The 26496-nt window shown below is 31.3% G+C and overlaps 1 protein-coding gene across 2 annotated transcripts; it reads left to right on the top strand.

Annotated features, from left to right (window-relative positions):
* The first annotated feature begins 9493 nt into the window (after nucleotides 1-9493).
* Nucleotides 9494-26259, top strand: LOC137813421 (actin-related protein 2). 2 transcript variants are annotated; one of them, XR_011081425.1, is made up of 16 exons: nucleotides 9522-9682; nucleotides 9823-9933; nucleotides 10124-10258; nucleotides 10341-10412; nucleotides 10702-10780; nucleotides 11130-11179; nucleotides 18916-19019; nucleotides 19102-19170; nucleotides 19251-19314; nucleotides 20166-20234; nucleotides 20471-20554; nucleotides 21957-22015; nucleotides 22131-22196; nucleotides 24798-24864; nucleotides 25619-25702; nucleotides 25796-26259. XR_011081425.1 is itself a non-coding variant. In XM_068615665.1 (15 exons), the coding sequence occupies exons 1-15, from the start codon at nucleotides 9641-9643 to the stop codon at nucleotides 25874-25876; spliced, it is 1170 nt and encodes a 389-aa protein (XP_068471766.1). In that variant the 5' UTR covers nucleotides 9494-9640; the 3' UTR covers nucleotides 25877-26259. The 2 variants fall into 2 exon arrangements, 1 of the variants encoding a protein (XP_068471766.1); XM_068615665.1 differs by lacking the exon at nucleotides 22131-22196 and having other exon boundaries at nucleotides 9494-9682.
* Nucleotides 26260-26496: the final 237 nt, after the last annotated feature.

Genomic DNA, 26496 nt, shown 5'->3' with positions numbered 1-26496 from the left:
GTTCCTTGTATGATTTGAATTTTCCAAACTAATCATGTTTGCAATTGTTATTTCCATTTTTAGTTTTGCTGTTATTCGGTTTGGTTATTTGCTCATAAATTTTTGACTTATTTTGATCAATGAATGTTGTTTTTTTAAGCATGTTGTTTTGTCTAATTATATTATTCATTAATTACAATGACCTATAATATAGTTTACCTTTGTTTATTTCAGTCATATGCACATAATTGTTCTTTTAAAGTTTTCTTTGTTTCTAATCTAGTTACTTAAACATTTTTTTTTAGTAAAACATAATTTCTATAACAAATTTCTAATTAATGTGTAAGTTTGATGTTACTTTTAGTGTGAATTGATTAGAAGACTTCAAACATAAGTATAATAGTGTTATTTTTTACTTGAATCATATAGTAATATTGTGTGTACATTTGAAACCTTAAAATCACACAACAAGCAAATAAAAAAGAACTTGAAAGGCCTAAGTCAAGCAATTCAAGACAAAACAAGGCCAAAAAAAATTGAATTGAAAAAAATTTAAGTGTTTATCCAATTTGTTATGAACTTAGGTACAATATTATTGGCTGACTCATATAGATTTGGCAACTTATTTCTAAAACTGTGTTTTCCTCATTTTCTTACTTTGAGTGATATTAAATTTAGGTATTAATTAGCTTGTTTTAATACCTTTTATTAATAATTATAAAACATTGTTAAATTACTATTGTTTTTTTTAAGTTTTTTTTTGTCTTTTTGTTATAGCCTTTGTTTTTTCTCATAATCAACACTTTTGATTTAAATACTTTTTTTTCTTTGTAGATTGTCTTTTAAAAATATTTATGTTTCTTCCTTGATAAATTTGTATTATTTGTTTTAGTGAGTTGTTATTCTTTCATTTGATGCTTAGAATCAAGAACTAGATTATATATTGAAAATTTAACTCTTTCTTTTAAAAGATTAAGTGAAAAGAGGGCATACTATCTCCAGTAAACAAGTCTAGAGTACACATAGGGAGAGTGACATTTTGGTTTTTCAAGATTCTTTCTTTTAGCTTGCTAGTATTTGTTGGTGTTTGATAGGTTAAAAAAATTATTAAAAGTATCTTCATCATTTTCAATCTATCCTTAAAAATATTGTTTGATTTACGTATTAAGTAAATACATGTTATAATAGAGATTCTCATTGCCTAAGTCACATAGATTAAGATATCAAGTGGTGAGTAATTAAAGAAAGAAGTTCTTGCACATTATGACATGTGGAAATGTGCGTCTTGAGTTGTAATGAACTTATCATTTGGGTTCGCTTATTAATTTAAGTCTGGAATTGGATCATATATTAGTTTCTAGTGCGACATACTTAATAAGAGTCTTATGGAAGACATTAGTTGATATTTCATTATTGAATATCCTTTTATGTATAGATCCATATGTGGTTTTATATGGTTTTTATATGTTTATTTTTTTAAAAAATTGATATTTTTATGGATTGCTAATTAAAATGTTTCCTTTTATATGCATTATTTCATATTGAAATTTTATTTTAATAACTTACCCCTTATATATGTTATTTGTGTGATAATATAGTATGATTGTAATATATATATATATATATATAAAAGTACAAACACTATATGAAAGAGAATAAATATTTTATTTTAAATTTATTGTTTAAATAATTATATTTAAACTGATTTTTTTTATCAATTATTAAATTATAATTTTATACACTACAAAAAATTATTAAATTACAATTAATTTTAGAGACAATTTTAGAGACTAAAATAATTATTGGTATCTAAAGTAGTTTCTATTACTAATCAAAATTTATAAAGTATTTTTTAATTTAAATCTAATCATTAACTACCAAGGTTTTATTTATTAATATTTTAAATTCTAAATTATTCTCTAAAAGACTAATTGAGACCAATTTAGAATAGAAAATATTAGTATGCTAATTTAGATATCAATTTAAAAATCATTTTATAAATTTTTATTAATAATAAAAATCACTTTAGATAATAATTTTTTTTTATCTAAAATAATATTTAATTTAGTTAATATATTGACTAATTGTTTTTCTCTCTAAATTTAACTACTATTTAATGAATTTCTTATAGTGATACTATTAAATAATAATAAAGTGATTAAATATTTTATATTTTAAAGTATTTTTTAAAATATTATTACATTAATTTTAATTTATATAATAAAATATTAAACAATTTTAAGGTTAATATAAAGTTTTGTATGCAATATTTAGGTGAACAAAAATTTTCATCTAGCAGTTATTCTTTAAAAGTTATAGTTAGACTAAAAGACATTAAATAATTTATATTTTATAATCATATATATATATATATATATATATGATAAGTTTGTATTTTAATAATTACTTTAAAAACTATATTAACTATGGTTTGTGATTGAATACAGTCGATTTTTTTAAAGTAGTTTATCTCTATATTTTAGAATTGATATTTATATATTACAAATAATTATATTTATTTTAATGTTATAAAGCCAAAAAGTGTACAAACCCTTAACATAAATATGATTAAAATGAGCACACAAATGTTAATATTTAAATATGCAGATTTCTTGTTTCTTAAGAAAATGGTTGATAATAAAAATAATAATAACTGTTGCCAAATTGTTCATTTTTTAATTAAAACTGATTGATTTGGTCACATGAATCTGAAAATAGTAGTTTTTTAATGTTGAAATCTATGAAAAGGTCAATTATGGAGATATTTGGGATTTTTTAATAACCATGTGAAAACATGAGATAGGGTCACCATTCTCTACTAACTCTACCACATGCAATTCCTTGTGAGAGAAGTTTGATATTAAAGAATTTTTTAATTTTTTATATGTTTCGCAAAATATAAAATATTTATAGTCAATCAATAACTATTTTCTTCAAATTATATTTAATAAATAACTATTTCAGTTTAATTTTTTTATTACTTATTTGTCCATAAAAAATATTCACGTGTCACAGTTAAATAAATGTTTATTAGTTTTCAATATTAAATGTTTTTTTTGTATTAAAATTATATGAGTTGTTATGATAACTTTCACATTTGCAATTTATCTTATTTAATAAAAGATGTTGGAATAGTTGGCTCCAACTCTAGGGTTGAATGATTGACAGCAGAGGATAAAAATAAATGTATAGTAGATTGTCTAACATATTTATAAAATCACTGTGAATAATTATAATAGTTTATAACTCAATTAAAAGATTATAAGTTTTAATAACTTGATTAGGTATTTAATGTGATTTTTGTAATTTTAGCAATATCATTTGAACAATTTAGATTGATTGGCTTGTCTTTCTTTAGTTCTTCATCTTCAATCCCTTTTATTTAATTTTTATTGAAATGTTCATTTGTGCATGGTTGTGGCGAGGATGATGAGTAGTTAGATGGCCATAAACTATGTATAGTGAACTCTGGTTTTGGTTTTGGTTTTGTTCTCACACATAAACCATTACCATGACAAAGGCCTCTTGGCGAAAATTGTGAAATCATCCAATAGTCAAAAGTGTTAGCATAACCATGGAAGAATAAAAAGACCAAAAAGAAAACACTAAGGTAATTTCATTGTGAATATTTGTGCAGAATAATGAAACTCAATGATCTCAATTTATAACCTATGGTTTTTGAAAAAGCTAAGGGTTCTTTTAATGTACATTGTGTTACTAAATTTTACACCAAATATGTGTTGAAATAGTTTTATCAATATATCTATCTAAACATGTTATGTTGTGTGAAACAATCCTATATCTAATTTCAGCTTATACCTATATATTTATAAATAAACAAAATTATGATATAAACATAAATTATGGATGAAGTTTAATGCGTTAAACATTATATAATTTTTTTATAATCAGAAAATCGTTTCACTTAAATAACACCTAGTAGTTGAGATTTTCAATTATTCAAAAATAATTTATAGTTATTCAAAATAGATTTAAGTATGAATCTATACTTATATATAAAAGAAATTTTCCATTATAACCGTTTTTTGTGTACACAATTTTTTTTCCAATTTTATCCTTATTTAATATATCTCATTTTATTAGTATAATGGAGTATTTTGTCATTTCATATAAATTACTTAAAAGATAAAATTATTTTTTAATTTTTAAATTAATATTAATATACAATTTTTATATGCTGACTCCCCATTCTTTTCTTATTTTAAGGCAACACTAGGAAGAGAGAGCATACTCTCACATGATCTTAATGTGAACATCATCACACTTTTCGATCCCAAAACTATCAATGGAAAAAGAGAAAAAACTTGAAAAAAAAGAGAGAGATTCAAACCTGAGAAGAATAAAAAAAGATTGTTTAATCAATTCATCATTTATTTTTTCTTTTACATGTTATTTTTTGTTTTTCAATTTCGACTCATACAAAATTATTTTTGTATATATATTAAATTTCTATCATCATGAAAGTGAAGTAAAACCAAAAAAATATGGATAATCGTGCCTGTATTTCTACAAGTAATACTAAAAAGATAATCCTAATCATGACATATTTATTTTCTATCTCGTTGTTAATATCTTTTGTTCCACAAAGTTTGCAGATAATTTTTTTTAATTAAAATATAATGTCTCTCACACACATATGCATTTAAAATTAAAAGTTTTTAACAATATGTATTTAAAATTAAAAGTTTCTAACAATAACAAACCTCTTACACATGTTCCAGCATATTTTATTCATTTAAATCGCAAACATATCGTTCTGATAAAAAATAATGTATTAATCTAAATTTTTAATTTTTTTAATGCTATAACTATTCTTATAAAATCATTTGTCTAGAATGTTATAAATATTTAGAGGGTCTACTGAAAATTGTACTTATACGAACACTCAATATAAGTAAACCATTTACTTAATTTTTTCTATTATCAAAATATTAAAACATAAATTCTACATATAATTTTCTAATCATCAGTCTATAATCTCAAAAAATCATCAAAATTCTCAAGAAAAGATTAAGATGTCTTATTAATATTACATGTTATGTCTTTCTCATTTCTTTAAAATATTAAATTGATGCTCTTCTTTGAACGTGAATCATGTCCACATAAATATTAGAAAAATAGTTAGATATAGCTCATCTTTGAACGTGAAGCATGTGCACATAAAAATTTGGAAAGTGGTTACACGCGTAGAGATAAATATTTTGTTGCATAATTTTTGTTATGAGCAAAATCTTTGTTGCATAATTATAATAATATTGAACTTCACTTCCAGTTTTATTTTATTTTTTGATATATATCTGTAGAATGAACAGAACTATTATATTTGTATTTGTTTTTCAAATATTTAATACAAGTATATATCTGATCTATAACAATTAAAAAAAGAGATTATCTTATTTCATGTTCATAATTATTTTTCAAAATACGTTTTAGATATATTGTTTCTTGGTTCCAATTTACTAACATTTTGTAACAAAAAAATGTCTCAGTTAAACGTTAATTTAGAAAAAAAATATAATATTAAACTGTTACTCACAAATAAATCACTCATCACATACTTATGCCAATTCATTTTAATTGCCACCAAAAAAAATTATTCACCTTAACATACCTATTGATAATATAAAACTAAAATCAATTAAGGATTAAATTTTTAACAAAAAAAAGGATAATATGATGGAAATTTAAACATTTTGGGGCTATGTTTGTGCTGGTTTTAATAATATAAGTATATTAGAATATTTTAAAATAAATTATTATTAACTCTGAAAACTTTTATTATATCTTTAATATTATGTTATTCAAGAACAAATTATAAGATTATCCAAAATAAATTCCCGGTTGCAAGTTTTACACCCAAGGTTATAATAGTGATGTGGCAAAATTTTAACATTGTGGCAAAGAGTATTATTATAGTTGGACTTCAATCATGAAAAGTAAAAGGGTTTTGGAGAGAGAACAAAACTCATTTCAGATCGTGGAAGGGAATTTTTTTTTTTGGATTTCGGTTTAGGAAAAAGTGTGTGGGAGAGGAAGGATAAAAACATTTTGTTTCTTACTTTTTCTCAAAAATAATATTTCTTTAAAGTAAAACAAATAATAATAGGTAAAATAAATAATAATAAGTGATAGTAAGTTTATTCATAAAAAAACTAGTTCTCACATTATTAAAAAAAATTGAATATTTTTTTTTTATTTTTATAAAATAGTTATTATCGTATAATTTTGTTAAGATATCTTAAGATAGCAGTGACAACATTTGAGTAATCAATATAAAATTTTTGTATAATTGACTCATAATACCGTTCGTAAGGGTAGTTTTAGATTGGGGAGAGAATTTGTGAGAGAATTTTAGAGAATGAATTTGAAATGATTGAGAGGAAATTGAGATTATTTAGATTGACGGTATGTTATAGTAGATTTGTAAGAAAAGTTTATTGAAGTTTGTAATTGATATGATATTGTGGAAGATTTTTAAATTTTTTTAAAATGTATAAAATACAAGTTTATAAATTTGATAAATAATAAATTTTTAAAAAATTAAAAAATAATTTAATATAAAAGAACTTAGAAATATATATTAGAATTAAAATAAATTAAAATAAAAATATTATTAAATTTAATAAAAATACGTATTAATAATTAAAATTAATCTTTTATTTATTGTTTATTTTATTATAATATACAAATTAATATTAATAATTAATAAAGAAATTATAAATGTAATATATATATATATATATATATTAAAATATAATTTATATATGTATGTAATTTATTAATTGTTTAAAACAAAAACAATATAAATTTATTTTTCCCTGCAAATCTCTGAGGAAGAGAAAGTTTTAAAACAAAAAATTACCTTGTTTTTATGTTTTTATTATTTTATTTTTTTGTTTTTCTAACTTTCTTTGCACTTTAACTTTTTTTTGTCAATTTTCGCCTAAAAACAAACAGGTCCTAAAAGACAAATATGATATAGTAATAACGAGATAAATAAGTTTTTAAACTATTTTTCTATATTCTTTTTAGATCATAAAAAACTTCTTTTTCATATACTATTAATTTTTATTTGAATCCATCAGTGGTTTACAATCAATTATGCTTCGTCTCTTTTAGGATAATAATAACATATTTTCTTTGAGAAACTATAACTCCTTCTTTTGATTGAACTATTTCAATGCCAAAAAATATTTAGATTTTCAAAGTCATTAGTTTAAAAATAACTGCATAAGTGTTTCTTTAAGTGAGAGATTTTAGAAACATCATTCCTAGTAATTACTATATCAGGAACATATACTATTAATTCCGCACAATTTTTCATGGGAGATGTCATAATAGAAAACAAAGTGGTATGCTCATTAGGTTTCATCTTAGAGAAAGAAATTTTCAAACAAAGCTTGAAAAGATTGCTTGAAACCATAAACGAGCAACACAACTTACAAACCAAACTAGACTCCTCCTAATCAACAAACGCAGGAAGTTGCTATGTTTAGACATCATCTTCTAGATCATTATTCAAAAACAAAATATATTTTAATATCTAATTGATAAGGGATCAACGAGGGCACAAAAATATTGTAGATTTTGCATTCTATAACTCTTATGCAATGCTTTTGGATGCACCCGAAATCTACAAAATATACTTTCGGAAACATAATATGAAATACAATTTTCATCTACCACACCATTTTGAAATGTGTTTTTTGGAATGTACATCCACACCTTTCCAAATACCAAAATGGAAGAAACATTCTATGGATTTTGTATTCGAGAAGTTTATCACTGAATTATAAATTCTGATAAACGAATCTTCACCATTACAACCAGCAAAACAAAAATACCCTCTCACAACTTCTCCACCTACCTCGACCTAATCAACTTCAAAACACTACCACCCCTTTCCTGAATTCTTTTCTTCCAATAAAACTTTAAGGAGCAAAATAGGTACTTTGTAACTTATGGGGGTGCAATAGAAATTTTGGGTGCAGAAAGAAAATTGGGGATGCAGATAGAAAATTGGGGGTGCAGATAGAAAATTGGGGGTATAGATAAACAATTGAGGGTACAGATAGAAAATTGGGGGTGCAGAAACCAAAAGCCTTTCTTTGCAATGTGGAGTAATTTGTAGGCAATTGCTTCCTGCACCCGATCAATTGTGACTGGCACCCGACACACTTTTAAAAATTCTAAAATGCCCTTGTCTTCTTCATTTACGGATAAAAATATCCGGAACTGCACGTTGCTTACGGATAAAAATATCCGGAACTTATCGTTGCTTACGGATAAAAATATCCAGAAGCCACAGTTGTGCCTACGGATAAAAATATCCAGAAGTCAGCCACAGTTGTGCCTACGGATAAAAATATCCAGATCCAATTATGTTCTGGATAAAAATATCCGTAAGTCAAAACAAACTTACGGATAAAAATATCCGGAAGCATGACGTACCTTCGAATCTGGTGCTCTGCCTGCGATAATGGAGGTCACAGTGGGTGCAGAAGAATGGAGAAGAACGTCGCTCACGGTGGCTGCATAACACAGTGGCTTACGGTGGCTGCGGCAGGCACAATGGAATGGAAGAACAGAAAAATAAGGTTGGTGCAGGTGATTGGGTGCATATCACAATTATAGTTTTCAGAATTTCATTAAGGATATATTCATATTTTACTATTAAGTGATTGAGTGCCAGTTAGAATGTGTTGGGTGCAGGGAGAATGTGCCTAATTTGTACTTAGTTACATGTAGTCAGGTAATGCTTTGCCTAGTGAAATACATTTCAGGAAGTTACTTTCTGCACCTATAAAATTTGAACTTACACTTTGAAAAAAATTCACCCTTTTCCATAAAACGTTTCTAAATTTGAATTTCCAGAATATATTTGAATTTATAAAATCTCCAGAATATATTTTTGGGTTTTGTTTTTCAAAATTTCTGTTTTGGAATGTATAATTTAATGCAAATAGTTAAAATGTATAAATTAATAAATTATATTTTTTTTTCAAGACAAACTCATATATTTTTAGATTTTATTATGGTTTTAATATATTTTAAATTATTTTTCAAATGCTTTTTATCATTTTCAATATTGAAATTTAATTTATTATTAAAAACTTTTTTAATGACAATTTTTTTATGTTTGAACGATAATGTTAAATAATTCGTTTTTCACTAGTAAAAATGTACACAAATTTTAATTGATTAAAATTTATAAAAAATAAGAATGCAACTCACATAAAAGTAATTTTTTTTTTCAAATATACAGAACCCATGCTTCTTCAAGATAGGTGCGAACAACCTCCGATTATTAAATATTAAAGTTTTAAATTTATAAAGTTTTTATTTTTATATTTTTTAAATATTTTTATTATTATATTATTAATATGTTAATCTAATTAATTATTTTATATTTTCATGTTTATTTAATTATTTTTTTTCTGTTCCCTCACTTATCAAACTAGTTTGATTAAAAAAAATAAAACTACAGAGCAATGGAGTCGTTTAACTTATCACCGATCCACCACGGTGTAGACCCCACTCACTCCTTGCTGCATTTTCACGCCAGTAGTCAAAGTCAGAAGCAACGCAGTGACTGTTAGAAAACAAGCAAAAGGCACTGCAGCAGTTCCACCAAGGCGCCATGGACAGCCGAAACGTTGTTGTTTGCGACAATGGAACCGGAGTATATCTCTTCTCTCTCGCACCTTTGCATTGGAACGGATCTTGAAAAATACGCCGAATTAGTGCAACATTTACACTCCCACGATCTGAATGGTGTTATATTTCTGAAATTACTCTTGTTCTTTTTATATGTGAATGCAGTATGTGAAGTGTGGATTTTCTGGGGAGAATTTCCCCACATCGGTCTTTCCTTGTGTAGTGGGAAGGCCAATGCTCCGTTACGAAGAATCACTTACCGAACAAGAGCTTAAGGTAATCCAAACTCAATATCTCAGTGTTAAACCTTATTATAAGAGGTTTTCGTTGTTGTGGATATTGTTGTTGCAAGGTATTATCGTAATCATCATCATCTTTATTATTATTATTATTTATAACGATGATGATGATTTCTATGATTGTGATGATCTTAGGAAATTAGATTGGTTGTTTGTGTTGTGTTTAGGATATTGTTGTTGGCGAAAGCTGTGCAGATTTGCGACATCAGCTTGATGTATCTTATCCTGTGAACAACGGGATAGTGCAAAATTGGGATGATATGTGTCATGTATGGGATCATGCATTTTACAATGAATTGAAGGTGACTCTCTTGGGGCTTGTTTCTGAATTTTCTTTCAACTATTGTTGCTCCGTCTGTTGGTAAATCGGTTCATTTTTGACAGATTAATCCTCCAGACTGCAAGATTCTACTCACCGATCCGCCTCTTAATCCTTCCAAGAATCGGGAAAAAATGGTTTGCTTACTGATTTCGTTGCCTTCCTTTGAAAAAAAAAAAACCCAAAAGAGCTAGTATATCTTATATTTAATTATTGAATTTTATAAGGGAAAAGTTTTTTTGTATGCTTATCCAATCATAAATTACTGTATGTAGTAATATTGTTTGGGTTTTATAACACTTGGTTTACAAATCATATTTAATTTAATTTCTAATCAGTTGACAATGTAAAATCTTTATATTAGCAGAGAATGAAAATTAAACTCTTAATTATAATATTGTTGTTTTATGCTATTTGGTCTGGCAGGTTGAGATGATGTTTGAGAAGTACAATTTTGCAGGATTGTTTATCCAAATTCAAGCTGTTCTGACATTATATGCTCAAGGTGCTTATAGAGATGAGTGAAGGTTGATGTTTTGTTTTTCTATTATCTCAGCCTAATCGCAGTTTACTCCCATGAGTCTTATTACACATTTTTGAAAAATGTAGTTTTATAAACTCCGACTATCTTTATAACATTTAATTATTTATAAACTGTAGTTTTATACTCTGTTCTAATTACACACCATATTTAGTGAAATTACATATCATAACTTGTAAGAACTTCTTTCTGAAATAGGGAGTTTTTTTCCATCAATATGTGTTCTCTGGAAAACTTGCTCATCCTTCTCCAATATATGCTCACTTTGTGCCCTCTTTCAGCTTGCACTTTAACATTTATTTACTTGTCTCAGGTTTGTTGACTGGATTAGTTATTGACTCCGGTGATGGTGTCACCCATGTGGTAATTAATTAGCTTCTACGCCACTTAGTTGTTATGCTGACCACTATAATGACAATGGCTTTTGTTCCCTTTTTTTGATATCATTTTTTTATTTCTTTGTACAGTGCCTTTGCTACAGTCAATATTTACATAATGTCAGTTTAATATAAATCTTAGGATGCCAAACCTTACAAGCTTGTTTCTTTGTTGATTGTTATAACATATCTTAGATTGAATTGGGTACAGTAACTAAATCAACTGTGACAATGTCATATCTCTCTCTAAAGAATATTATATGTTATTCTTAACAAGTAACCAAATATTGATAAGAGTTGAAAGGAATAGAAAGAAATAGAAGGAATGTATTTCTGATGTGTCTTACAAATGTGATTACAGTCTCTATTTATAGACTGTTTTACAATCTACTTAAGGAAGGAAATAATAGGTAATAAAAGACAATTATAATGGTTGTTTAAAGCTGTACAAATCAAATAAAATCAAATCACTAACAAATCTCTCCTAATAAATATAAATGGAATCTGCACTTAATTACAGCATAATTCTCCTGATTATGCAACACTCCCCCTCAAGTTGGTGAATGTATATCTATCATTCCCAACTTGCAAGTAAGATCTTCGAATTGTTTTGTGGGAAGTCCTTTAGTAAACATATCTGCCAATTGTAGTCTTGACGGGATGTACTCCGTGGCTATAAGACCATCATCCAACTTCTCCTTAATAAAGTGTCGGTCTATCTCTACATGCTTTGTTCGATCATGTTGAACCGGATTGTGTGCAATACTGATAGCAGACTTATTATCACACGCCAAGCCCATAGGAGCTTCATATTTTATTTTAAGGTCATCAAGTATGATCTTCACCCATAATAGTTCACACACCCCTTGAGCCATGGCTCTAAATTCTGCCTCTGCACTTGATCTTGCAACTACATTTTGCTTCTTGCTCCTCCATGTCACCAGATTTCCACCCAAGAACATGCAGTAGCCTGTGGTGGATCTCCTATCAACAATCGATCCTGCATAGTCAGCATCAGTATATACTTTCATGGATAAGTTTTCCCCTTTTTTGAATAACAATCCTTTTCCTGGGGAGGCTTTTAAGTACTGAAGAATTCTATCTACTGCCTGTGAGTGTCTTTCCCTTGGATCATGCATAAATTGGCTAACCACACTAACTGCATAGGCTATGTCTGGCCTAGTGTGTGATAGATAAATGAGTTTCCCCACAAGTCTTTGATATTGTGTCTTCTCCACTTTTGGGTTTTCCTCATCATTCCCAATCCTATGATTTTGCTCTATTGGCACTCCAGTGGGCTTACAACCCAACTTACCAGTCTCTTTGAGAAGATCAAGGATGTATTTTCTTTGAGAAATAAAGATGCCCTGTCTTGAGTAAGCAACTTCTATCCCAAGAAAGTACTTCAGCTTCCCAAGATCCTTCATCTCAAATTGAGCAGCTAGTCTCTCCTTCAAATTTTGTTTTTCAATCTCATCATCACCTGTAATAATCATATCATCTACATAGACCAAAAGTAGAGTGAGTTTACCATTCTGAGAATGTTTTATAAACAGAGTATGGTCACCTTGGCTTTGTCGGTACCCCAAAGATACCATAGCTTGAGTAAACCTTCCAAACCAAGCACGAGGTGATTGTTTAAGACCATACAAGGCCTTCTTAAGTCTGCACACCTTATTTTCTTCATTAACATTACCATAACCCGGTGGAATCTCCATGTATACTTCTTCCTCCAAGCATCCATGCAAGAAGGCATTCTTAACATCAAACTGATGCATCTCCCAATCAAAGTGCGCTGCCAAGGAGAGAATAATTCTGACTGTATTCATTTTTGCTACTGGAGCAAAAGTTTCCTCATAATCGATCCCATAGGTTTGAGTGTACCCTTTTGCAACTAACCTTGCTTTATATCGATCCAACGTGCCATTAGACTGATACTTCACTGTGTATATCCACCGACAACCCACTGCCTTCTTATCCTTTGGTCTCTCTACAATCTCCCAAGTCTCATTCTTTTCTAATGCCTTCATTTCTTCATTCATGGCTCGAACCCAGTTCTCATCCTCTAAGACTTCTTGTACTGATGTAGGGATTCTAATAGAATCAATAGCTGAAAGAAAACTCTGGTGCTGCATAGAAAGTTTTTCTGTAGACACAAATTGAGATATAGGATATTTGGCACAAGATCTTTTTTCTTTTCTCAAGGCAATAGGTAAATCATCTAGGTTAGTTTTATTTAAAGTGTCCTCAAGGGTCTCATAGGTATGGGTTCTTACCTCCGGTTCGGACAATTGAAGTTGCTGTTCGATCAGGACGGGTTCTTGTTGCCTTCGTTGGTATTGTTTCCCAAAGTATCTGTCCTCATTATTCTTCTCTGGTAATGATGTTGGCATAGGGTCTTTGTCATTCTCCTTAAGAACGGAATTCTGCAACAAAGGAAAAGGTGGCAACTCAAGGTCCTCAGCTTCTTGAATACTCTCCCCCTGAAGCTGAGAACTAGGAAAGAAAGACTCTGTTTCATGGAAGCTGACATCTTTGGAAATATAAACTTTACGACTTTGAGGATGATAACATTTGTACCCCTTTTTGTTGGGGGCATAACCAATGAAGACACATTTGATGGCACGAGGATCTAACTTACCTCGATACGGGCTATGAACATGTACAAAAGCTGGACAACCAAAGACACGACTCTGAAGACTAGTTAACATGGGAATAAAAGGATAGAATATGGTCATAAGTTGAATAGGAGTAACACCCTCTAGAACCCGAGAAGGTAATCTATTAATTAAATAAGTGGCAGTCAGGACGGCTTCCCCCCAGTAAGATTTTGGAACAGACATTTGGAAAAGTAAAGCTCTAGTTACCTCAAGGAGATGACGATTTTTTCTTTCAGCAACCCCATTTTGTTGAGGAGTGTCCACACAGGTTAATTCATGAACAACTCCATTTTCCTGAAGAAACTTTGAAAGGTTCTGGTTGACATATTCTCGTCCATTATCAGAACGTAATCTCTTAATTGGACTTTCAAATTGTGTTTGAACCATTTTGTAAAAATTTACAAACAAGTGAAAAACTTCAGACTTATCTTTCATAAGGAATATCCAGGTAACGCGAGTACAATCATCAATAAATGAAACAAACCATTTTGCACCCGAGATATTAGGAATAGATGAAGGTCTCCATACATCAGAATGAATAAGATCAAAAGGTTTTGAATTTCTATTATTATTCGAAGGAAAAGTTGTTCTATGGTGTTTAGCAAACTGACAAACATCACAATGAAAATACTCAACCGATAATTTTGTAAATAAAACAGGAAATAAGGATTTTAGGGTACTAAAAGGAGGATGTCCAAGACGTCTGTGTTGAAGCCATATTTGAGAAGATGACCAAGATTCAGTGCCTTGCTGAAGACTAGAAGTGTGTGCCTGTAGTTTAGCACATTTTTTAGTTTCTTCCTGTTGTAAGTAATATAACCCGCCCTGCTCTTTAGCAAGTCCAATTGTCTTCCCCGTGGCAAGATCCTGAAAAACACAATGGGAAGGAAAAAATGTCACTGCACAATTTAAATCTTGGGTAATCTTATGAATTGACAAGAGGTTATTAGATAGGTTGGGAACATGAAGCACATTTTTTAAAGGGAAGGAAGGTTGAAGGTGGATATTACCACGACCAGTAATGGGGGTATTGGAACCATTAGCTACAGTAATATGTTGGTTATAAGACAAGACATTGTAGGATGAAAAATAAGAGGAATGAGGTGTCATATGATCAGTAGTACCAGAGTCTATAATCCAGATATTCTCAGTACCAGAAGCATTAAAGGATAAGAAACTAGAACTCTTACCACTCATGGTTAAAGAACAAGAGCTAGTCTTACTAAGAGAGTTCATGAGAGCTCGTAAACGTTCCAACTCTTCTTTGCTGAGTGAGGGGACCTCCTCTGCTATTTGAGGGAAAGGTAAGGTCGTACTTTCAGAGTCAGATGATGCTTGATTAGCATGCCTTTGTATGGTACCTTTGAATCCTCCAATACGTTCCAAGACCTTCTCCTTTCCATGAAGTTTGAAGCATCTTTCCTTAGTATGACCTGTCTTTTTACAATAACTGCACCAACGATCTTCACGATTAGCCTTTGTGGGAGGCTTTCCAAATGAAGGAAATGAACCTTTTATAGGTCCCTTGCCAGTCGCCATAGCTGAACTATCACCAGAGTTGTTAGTACTTAGAGCTGAACTATCAACGGAGTTGCCCCCATCCAACATTACTAACCTCCGAGTTTCTTCCCCTCGTACAATGTGAAAAACCTCTGAGAGAGAAGGGAAATTTTCCTTTCCCAAAATCTGAATCCTAATTGGATCAAATTCAGGGTTTAATCCAGAAAGAAATTTAAATATGTGTACCCTTTCAAGAAATTGTGATAGTGCAATACAGTCATTTGTGCACTTCATCTTCAAATTTTGATATTGATCTAATTCGATCCATAAACCATTCAACATACCATAGTAGTTTGTTACTGAAAGGCTCCCTTGGCTGGTATGAAAGATCTTGTTTTCTATCTCGTACCATGCTGCAGTATCTTTTTTCATGGAGTATGTTTGACAAAGGTTTTCCCAAATCTCCTTAGCAGTGGAGAAGAACATACAATTTCGGCTAATCTCTGGCGTCATAGAATTCCATAACCAGGTCATGATAAGAGAGTCTTCATCGTCCCAGTCTTCATATTTCGAATCAGTTTTGGCTGGAGGGTTCCCTTCTAGGTGACTCAATTTCTTCCTTCCTTTGAGAGTAGCACGAACCAACTGGGCCCATTGCAGGTAGTTGTTTCCATCGAGACGATAACTGCTTTGCAACATCGGCAAATCATTGGAGCTAAGAGAGGTTGTGTTGTTAGTTGCCATTGGTAAGAGTTGACCGAAATACGACAAAACTGGAGGTGATTTTTGTTTGAAAAAAAATGCTGGAAAAAAAATAAATTTCAGCAGCAGCGGTCAACGGCGGAGGTCGGCGTCGGAGGTCGGCGTCGGAGGTCGGCACATCGGTTACGTCGGTCGGCACGTCTGTCAACGTCAGTCGGCAGCGGCGGTCGGCTACGTCGGTCGGCAGCGGCGGTCGGCTACGTCGGTCGGCGTCGGAGGTCGGCAGCGGAGGTAGAGGTCGGCTACAGAGGTCGGCAGCGGAGGTCGGCAGCGGTAGTATTTGCAGCAATAAAGGCTGCCTAGAAAAGTATTTGCAGCAACGAAGGCTGCCAAAAAATTGTAGAAACAGAGTCTCCCAGATCAGGAGCTCTGATACCAAGTTGAAAGGAATAGAAAGAAATAGAAGGAATGTATTTCTGATGTGTCTTACAAATGTGATTACAGTCTCTATTTATAGACTGTTTTACAATCTACTTAAGGAAGGAAATAATAGGTAATAAAAGACAATTATAATGGTTGTTTAAAGCTGTACAAATCAAATAAAATCAAATCACTAACAAATCTCTCCTAATAAATATAAATGGAATCTGCACTTAATTACAGCATAATTCTCCTGATTATGCAACATAATGTCAATATTTACATAATGTCAGTTTAATATAAATCTTAGGATGCCAAACCTTACAAGCTTGTTTCTTTGTTGATTGTTATAACATATCTTAGATTGAATTGGGTACAGTAACTAAATCAACTGTGACAATGTCATATCTCTCTCTAAAGAATATTATATGTTATTCTTAACAAGTAACCAAATATTGATAAGAAATGCTGTGTTGCTTTGACAATATATTTTGCAAAGGTGCTGAATAAGCTTATTGGATTCTAACTTTTGAATGAGTTCCACTGTTGCATTTATGTGAATATCATATTTGGCTACTTTCAATTCAGTGCATGAACATGATCATTAGTTTGTTTAGCTTTGTTCATATTTTTGGATTGAATTGCTAACATATAATGTACTTTTATAAATATTACTCATTGGATGAAAGCTTTAAATTCCATGGTGGATTTGTGAGCTTGTCCTTAAAATAATTTTTAAATAGTGTTAAAACAGAATGGGCATTTACACTAGCGTTGGTTGATTTGAATCCTAAATATATGAATATTGTCATTACAATGAATTTGTTGAAAAACTCTAAATTCTAATCAGTATTACACCAATTGATGACTTTTTGTGTAACCTCATTTCTTGAAATCCACCACTCATTTAAAGCTTATACCATTTGTAACATTGCCGTAACATTTTAGTTAACTAATACTTTTATGTACCCTATCAACTTATAGTAAATTACACATTTCAGATAAAAAACCCAACTATTTTGTTGCATGCTTGTAGTTTATTTTTCTAAAGTTTGTTGTGTGATTTTAATTCAATTGCTAGATTAATAGTCATTTTCTATTAGATGATAACTGAAGAAACAGTAACTTAATTTATCAGACAATGGATTCCAATCTTCCAAGAGGCTCCCATTGTATAGAAATTGTAATATAAAGTAAGTGCTAAGGAACCCCTAAAATAAGTATAGTCACAGTCTTAGTCCAAGCCTCAGGCTACCAGAAATCTCTCCAAATTTTCTTTATCCCTATCCCCTGATGCTCATTAGTGTAAGCCTTTTTCCATTTCCCTCTTTGACCTCATAATCATGCTGATAGAACTCGATCAGATTGCAAGGAAATGGAAGAAATTTTATTGAGATACAACTCCCCGTCCAATGGACAACATGAACAAGATGATCTTGATCTTCAGAGGAAAAAAAAGAGCTATGACCTCTACAAGAGTATTCAAAAATCGAAAAACCCTGCCCTATCTCCCTCCACTTTGTCAAATCACAATTAACTTTCTCTGTCTGAAATTCCTAATCTGTTTGTTCCTCTCTACTGTGATAGAGTCGTATTTCGTTTATCTTGCCTCACATATTCTCCTTTAATGGGAGGTCTAACACATCCTTCATTTATCATTTGTCACATGCCCTTTTACTTTGGAACCCTTTTATCTGCACTAGAAGCATTCTTCACTATTTCATTCATTACAATTCCTCCGTGCCTTCATTGTTGATATTAACCTAACTTCCTCCAGTATGGACCCATCATGTTTCCTTTTTCTTTCATATACATGGGTTTAGCAGCTATCAGTGTATGTACACTTGAATGGATTCCCCGCATTGTATTGGCTGTTTAAACAAGGCTAAATATTGAGGATCTTATTATGTAAAGGTCCTACAACCGAGAAAGGAGAGCTAGAATCACAACTCACAAAGTCGTTGGCTTTGATCCTGTTGTATGTGTGTCAGCCAATGATCTATGCAAGTAACAATGTATCATGTCTCAAAACATCCTTAATGGTTTTGCAGTTTGGAATTAATTTAAGATTGATGTAGAGAAATTATTTCATATCTTCAAGAAAAATCTCTTCTCTGCCTTTGGAATTTTCTTGAAACAAGACTAAATAGGTAAAATGTCATGACTTGTGATTCATTGTTTATTTTTTTTATTGAGAATTGGGACTCCTCTTGAGTCTTGTCTATTTCCATTTTCTGAATGATTATGAATCGTAATATATGAGTGAAACACTATGATCACCAATCATGTACACAAGTGTTATGTTGTATGACCCATGGTTTAAGAGTGCAAAAGGTGGCTAACATGTTCAATATTTTGCCATTAATGTAATACTAAATTATTATTATTATTATTATTTATATACATTCCAAAACTGTTAATCATGAAAGTTATCGTCCAGGTTCCTGTTGTTGATGGCTATTCTTTCCCTCATCTAACTAAACGAATGAATGTTGCTGGTCGACATATAACCTCCTATCTTGTTGATTTGCTTTCAAGGAGGGGGTAGGGACTAACTCCTTTCATTTTAGTTGTAATGTCTTACGTATGCTTAAATTCTTATTGGAACACAATTTTTTGTCCTCAGGTATGCATTAAATAGGACTGCTGATTTTGAGACTGTTAGGGAAATCAAAGAGAAGCTATGCTATACAAGGTTGGCCACAAATCTCAAGCCACACTTTGATTTCATGTGCCCTGTAATCTTTGTTGACTAGGTACATCTTTTTCCCCCAGTTACAACTACAAGAGGGAATACCAGTTGGGGCTTGAGACCACCATCCTTGTTAAAAATTATACTGTAAGTTGATATCCTCCTGCATTTGTTGAAATCTTTTTATGACTAGTTTTGTGTAAATAATTCTAGATTTAGTATAAAATTCTGGTTAAAAAATGCTTTTCCTAAAGATAGAGGGACAAGAGTCATGTGTTGTTGATAATTCAATCTGTTCTTCAATGAATCTCAATTCTTATGCCTTTCAAAACTTTTGGTAATTACATTCCTTCTTTTTCTTCCTGAATGCATGCAAGTACTTTGTACTATTTATTATTATTATTATTAGTCATTGTTGTTGTCCATGTAGTGCATTTGGTTTAAAGGGTGGAAGGGGAGAGTTCTGTTGTTTGTTTTGGTCCAAGAAAAGTGTAGATGAGGGAAAATGTGAGTAATGTATTGTTAATCCGTTTTTTTTTATCCTATGAGCATCAGTGAAGGGGATGGGAGGTGAAATCAATTCCTAGAGCAATTCATTCAGCATAGTAAACAAAGTTGTGAACAACCTCATTTCTCCTTGCTTTCTAATTTGAGCTAAATCAGGGAAGATTAAAAAATCGCCTCCCCTCTCTTCCAAATTTCATGTGTGCATAAGGTAATTGTCATTATTATTGTGAGAAGATAAGAAATATCTAATATTATTTTGATGGTATGTCATAATATTATTTTTAGGATTAGCTTCCATATATCCTCATTATCTCTTAGAGTTGGTTAATCTCTTGATTTTTATCTACATAATCAGTATACTCAAGGTTTCATGCTCTGGGTTTTACTATTACTTCACGCATTGTAGTACATCACATCATATCAAGTCAATATCAATCTCACAACAATCCTCCCCTTTTTCCCTGCTTGCTGATTTATCCTTTCTGATTCAGCTTCCGGATGGAAGGGTCATTAAAGTAGGCACCGAAAGGTTCCAAGCTCCTGAGGCTCTTTTCACTCCGGTAGGTATTTGGTGTCCATTTTATTTATGTTTTCTATTGTTAAAGATATGTACATATTTACTTTTTTGGCTGTTTAAATGATGTATTTTCAATGTGTAAATCCTATGAGAATCATTATGGCAATTGTTCTTTAAGAGCATAACTAAAGTATTTTCACTATCTTTGTAATTTTAGGTGAATTACATAGCATGTAATTTTCTGGCTTATGATTGCTTTGCCTTTTCCTCATTGAACAGGAACTTATAGACGTAGAAGGTGATGGAATGGCTGACATGGTTTTTCGCTGCATTCAGGAAATGGATATTGACAATCGGATGATGGTAAGATACTCCTTTTGATATCTACTGTTGTAAAATAGCGAATTATTAGAATAAAAATATCCTCAGTATCTTCATATTGATCGGTAGAAAAAATCTCTACAATTTTCATATTCATTTCATCATATTTTTATTTTCTTATTTTAGAGAGTTTGATTGTTAGAAATAGAGGTGATGAGAATGTTATTGATGTAATTGTTATCAATAAAATAAATATTTTTTTCCTTACATAGTTAGAGTTGGTATAAGTGCTCCCAGTCTTGGGAACTCTCCGCTGCCATGTAAACAATTGCCACTGCCATTGTCCACCACTGCTGCCTTTGAGGTTAGTGGTGGGTCAAAAAGGTGAACCCCATGCAAACCATCGCAAAGTCGGTAGTCACATTGCCAATGGAGTTGCCACATGGCCCAACCATCGCCTTTGAGGTCAATGGTGCTTGTTTCTGGATTTGTTTTGTAGGTTCTTGTATGGCCTCAAGCAATCACCCATGCATGGTTTGGATGTTTTCGATCTATCATCCAACAATTTGGAATAATACGAAATAACATTGACCATTCTTTACTTGTCCAAGGAGAACCATATTTTGACTTAGAGATACAAACTATTAGTTGGTATGCTAAATTACCTTTCCCAAACTCATCCTGATATTGCCTGAGCATAGTAAGTCAATTTCTAAACTTCCTTCGTCAAGACCGTTGGGATGTAGCTGTATGGATCTTAAAGTATACTATGAATGCTTCTAATAAAGGCCTTATCTATGAAAATAAGGGAAATACTCAAATTGTTGGGCTTATTGAGTAGAGTCACCAAGTAGAATACAAGGTACTATATTCTTATGGGAGGTAATTCAATGTGAAAAAGTAAGAAATCAAATGTTGTGGCAAGTTCAAGTGGATAAGTAGAATACAAGGCAATGACTTTAGTCACTTGTGAGCTCATATGGCTAAGAAACTCTTTGGCTGGAATGAAATTCACTGTACCCTTGCACTGTATAAAAGACGAGGTCCAAAGTATGACTCAATTTTAGTTGGGGTGGGGCTATTATTTTGTTGAAATTTTTTTTTTCTCTCTCTGGCTTCACCATTACACCTTTCTGCCTTTTCAACTGAGTAAGTCCTCAATCTTTGTATTAATATTTTTATTTGACATCAGATCTCTATCTACTTGATCATATTTGTATTGAGTCATGGGTAATGACTAAATTGCATCGTTATTGGCCACCAGTCCAAATAATTATCATTAAAATATTCCTTTAAGTGAAGAAATTACATTTATGAATAGAACCACTGCAGCCCTAGCGGGTCTTGCACACTTTCCATAATTTATTCACAGCAGTCCTGTCTCTGATATTCTATTTTGAAAATGTCATGCAATTTATTTATGCTGTAAAGTTTTGTCTTGCAGCTATATCAACACATAGTTTTAAGTGGAGGGAGCACCATGTATCCTGGATTACCAAGCCGGTAATTTGTCATTTCTTCTTTACCTTGGTTCTAATTGTCTCTTGTATGTTGAATTTTTTAGTTAATATTATTATTATTATTACTTTAAATAAGTATTTGCATTTTATATTATTAGGTGTCTTGTAATGGATCAGTATCTCCTTTAGCTGTTTGGGCAGGTGCAACAGTCTGCACTCTTGCTGTATGCATACCCTTTTAACTTTTAACTACACTGTGTGTTACATCTGAGTTAAAAACCAAAGCTTTTCTTTCTAAAACTTAAAGAGTTTAAGTATTATGTAATATATGTCCACACATGTATTACTCGACACTAATCTCAACCCTTAAGTATGTTTTTCTGCTAGATCCATGGTAGTGATAATCAGATGTAATGTAAGAGACAGGTAATATCATATCTGTGTGGATACATATTTGTGAATGCCTTTTGTCCATTTTTCTGAATGTTTAAAGTGCCTCCTAGTGCATCATATCTGTGTGTGGATACATATTTGTGAATCCCTTTTGTCCATTTTTTAGAATATTTAAAGTGCCTCCTAGTGCATTTTTCTTTGGCTGAAAGTAGCTTCTAGAATTCTATATTGATCTTTTAAGAACTAATAAAAGCAGATTCCTTCTCATGTTAATGTGAAAAATTGTGTAGGCAGTAAGCAATAATTATGGAACTACTTTTCTTGATCTCAAAAAGAAACAATACATGGGTATTTAAAGGAAAAACAAAATCCTAATAAAAGAAATAGATCTCCAGAAGGAAAGACTAATTCAGGAGCAAATTTACCAAATTAACTCATAATCTGAATCCCTTAATGTTAGGAATTTTTTACAAACAAATCTATATTTAGTATTGGATAAATAGCCAATTTAGTATAATAAGTATTGACATATGTCGTTTTTAGTACAATAAAAATAATAATAGTCTTACAACAAGAACTTTAATTTTGTTATTTTTTTTTTAATTTTTTGAATTGCATATTAACGTTAATTTTCCCTTTATTAACATATGTGACAATTTTTAAAGTCCCCATGTTCTTAATTATCTCAACCATTAGCAGAGTTAAAAAAAATTTAACGAAATTAAAGTTTTTGTATTAAGATTGTTTTTTTTTTCTGCTTAACGTACTAAAAACAAAATGTCAGTACTTGTTGTACTTTACCCTTTATTGTTCTATCAATTTATATTTATTGTACAGTAAATGTGCAATAATTACACCCGCTCTCATGCTAAGGAATAAACATCCTCCATTCCCAGCTTGGTTATGAGATTATTGAAGTATTTGGTACTGAGTCCTTTTTGTTAGCATATTAGCCACCTCTTGAAGTATTTGTTAGCAGACCTTCTAATTTTTCCTTATTGAAGTGTCTGTCTATTTCAATATGTTTTGTCTTGTCATACTGAATGGGATTATGTGCAATGTCTATGGCTGACTTATTATCACAGTAGAGCTTCATGGGTCCCTTCCAATTAATCTTCAAGTAATCTAAGATAATTTTTAACCATAATAACTCACATAGCCTGTGTGTAATGGACTTGAATTTTGATTCAGCCAATGCAACCACATTCTGCTTTTTGCTTCTCCTTGTCACTAAGTTTCCACCTAGGAAAGTACAATGCGCAATTGTTGATATTCTATCAACAAGAAAATCTGCATAATCTGCACCAGTAGGTTTCACGAGTCAGCTTTCAATTTCTTTTGAACAATATTTCCTTTCCAGGGCCGCCCTTCAAGTAATGTAGAATTTTATAAGCAGCTTGAATATGAGATTCCTTTGGTTTATGAACAAATTGGCTTATGACACTCACTAAATGAGGCAATGTTTGGTAGCATGAGCCATATATATTAATTTTCAACCAGTTTTTGATACATCTTTTTGTCTACTGCTGGTTTCTCTTCAGCCTTACATAACTTATGATTAGGTTTCATTGGAGTTGATACTAGTCTGCACCCAATTTTTCTAGTTTCCGCCAGCAAATTAGTTATATTTTACCAAGGTATGAAAATTCCTTTGTTAGAGTTGACTACTTCAATCTTCCAAACTCTTTTAGTTCAAATTCTTGGAATAATCTTTGTTTCACTTCTTCCTTCTCTTTTTCATCATTCTTAATTACTATAATATCATCAATGTAAACTGGAAGGACTGTTGCCCCTCTTTAGTTAACAAAGTGTGATCTCCTTGACTTTGTTTGTGGCCAAATCCCTTCATAGCTTTTGTGAATATTTCAAACCAAGCTCCAGGGGGTTGTTTTAGTCTGTATAGAGCCTTTCGCATTCTGCACACCTTATTTTTTTTGTCTCCTTCAAACCCATGTATATTCATGTAGATTTGTTCTTCTTAGTCTCCATGAAGAAAGAGATTTTTAACATCAAATTGTAGAAGTTTCCAATTGAAGGGGATAACTAAGGATAAGAATCCTTAGAGTATTCATTTTAACAACTAGTGCAAAAGTCTTGTGGTAGTCTACACCATAAGCTTGAGTGTATCCCTTGACAACTAACCTCGTTTTGTACCTTTCAATAAACTCATTAGTCTTATATTTAAGTTGCAGTCAACAATATTATTTTCTTTGGGTTTGTCAAAATTTCCCAAAGTGCTATTTTTTCCCAATGCTTTGATCTCCACTTCATGACATCCGTTTGAGGATTTCTTTAATACCAATAAATACATTCTTGTTTCTTTGGTTAGTGTTTCTAGTCTAATCTGATCCCAGTTCCATCATCCCTTTCTTTATATTGTGTTTCGAAGTTAAAGTTGGTAAATCTATATTCTTCCTCCATCCCATTTTCAGATTGGAAAAGGAAATACTTGATCGTTATCTTGATGTTGTCCTGAAGGGTAACAGAGATGGATTGAAGGTAAGCTTAGGCATCTTCTTTTCCTTTGCTTCTGCATGTGTATCCAATGTAGCATGTGTATTATTGAAGACACATTATTATAATTTAAGCTTCCTTGTCGTTGCTTGTTAATTTAGAAACAATCAATAATTTTTGTTAGCCAATAGAGTTAATTATTGGGATGAGCTATATAGTATTATGGGGTCCTCAAGGCCCTCATTGAGTAGCATGGGATGGTCAATGGAAGATTTAAATGTTTGGTTCTCCCCTTAATAGCTAACTTTTGAGGGTGTGTTCTGCAAGTGCTTACTTATCAATACCTCAAGAGAGAATTATTTTGTTGTTTGTTTGTTTATTGAATAAATTCGGAAGATATTGATCTGAATGGAAGGAAAAGGTTGCTGTGCTCTTGTTAATTAAATCTTTGTGGCCCCAATATTATGTACCAGCCTTAAATTGTGAGATTCCCAGCTCATGATTTTGGATCTTGATTGTAGCAAGACGTCCTCCTCCCAAACCCAATGTTATGTCACTAGAAAATTAAAAAGAATTAAATCTGAAGCTTTTGTGTAGTCCCTAGGTTTATGGATCTATCACTTCCCTTTTCGGTACTTCCTCCAAAAGTGGCTGTAACATGCAACCATGTAAGTTAAGGAAATACAGGATGCTTTAAAAAAGAAAGATAACAGTATGTGATGTGTGAAAGGTTATAGTCACGAATTTGGCCGACTTATTGTTCCCGTATTCTCATCTTTTATGTTGTGATGGTGATCAGAAATTACGACTAAGAATAGAGGATCCACCACGCAGGAAGCACATGGTGTACCTTGGCGGCGCTGTACTAGCAGGAATAATGAAGGTTTGAGTTAGCTGTTAATTTTTTGGTTTATCTCAAATCACAGGCTTATGTGTCCATGCAGATGTGATGATTGTTGGCATATTTTAATATCAGGATGCACCAGAGTTTTGGATTAACAGGGAAAATTATCTAGAAGAAGGAATTGCTTGCTTGAGCAGGTGTGGCCAGGCATGACCTTTGAGGTCCGTGATCACTCTGAAAACGGGAGATCGTTTTTGAATATTGGTCCGTGATCCAATATTCAAAAATTGCTAAAACTGCCTACTAAAATTGCTGCTGGCCTTGTATAGGTGTCCCTATGGCTACTAGAGGCTAGCTGCGATTGTATATGCACTTACGTTTTCGTAATAGATACGACAAGAGAATTCTTGTATCTTCTTTTTGTAACAAGAATTGTTGCAACTATGTGGCATAATGTTGAACAAAGAATACATTGTAAATTTTGTAATGGTTCCTTGTTTGTTTTACTTTGTTGAGAAAACTTGTATACGGAAGACTTTACACATCTATGTCGGCAATAATCAACTAATGCATTAATATTATCTAGCTGTGGAAAATATTGGAGCTTTGTGTGCATGGCACTAAGGAATGCGTTTCACAAGTCTTGAGTTTTTTTTCACCAACGTAGTCCACATATGTTTCAATAACATAGGTTTCGCTTTTAAGTTGTCTGTCTTGAGTTTTATTCAATTTATAATTGTCTCTCAAAGTATCAAGTGTAAATTTGTCTTGAAGTCTTGGTATATTAATTTGTTTCCAAGAGTTTGCTTGGAATGACTTAGCTTTAAATTTTA

This window comes from Phaseolus vulgaris, chromosome 1, assembly GCF_000499845.2.
Source record: "Phaseolus vulgaris cultivar G19833 chromosome 1, P. vulgaris v2.0, whole genome shotgun sequence".
NCBI lineage: Eukaryota > Viridiplantae > Streptophyta > Magnoliopsida > Fabales > Fabaceae > Phaseolus > Phaseolus vulgaris.
Note: the sequence above shows the minus strand (reverse complement) of the source record. Positions and strands in the feature narration are given on the sequence as shown.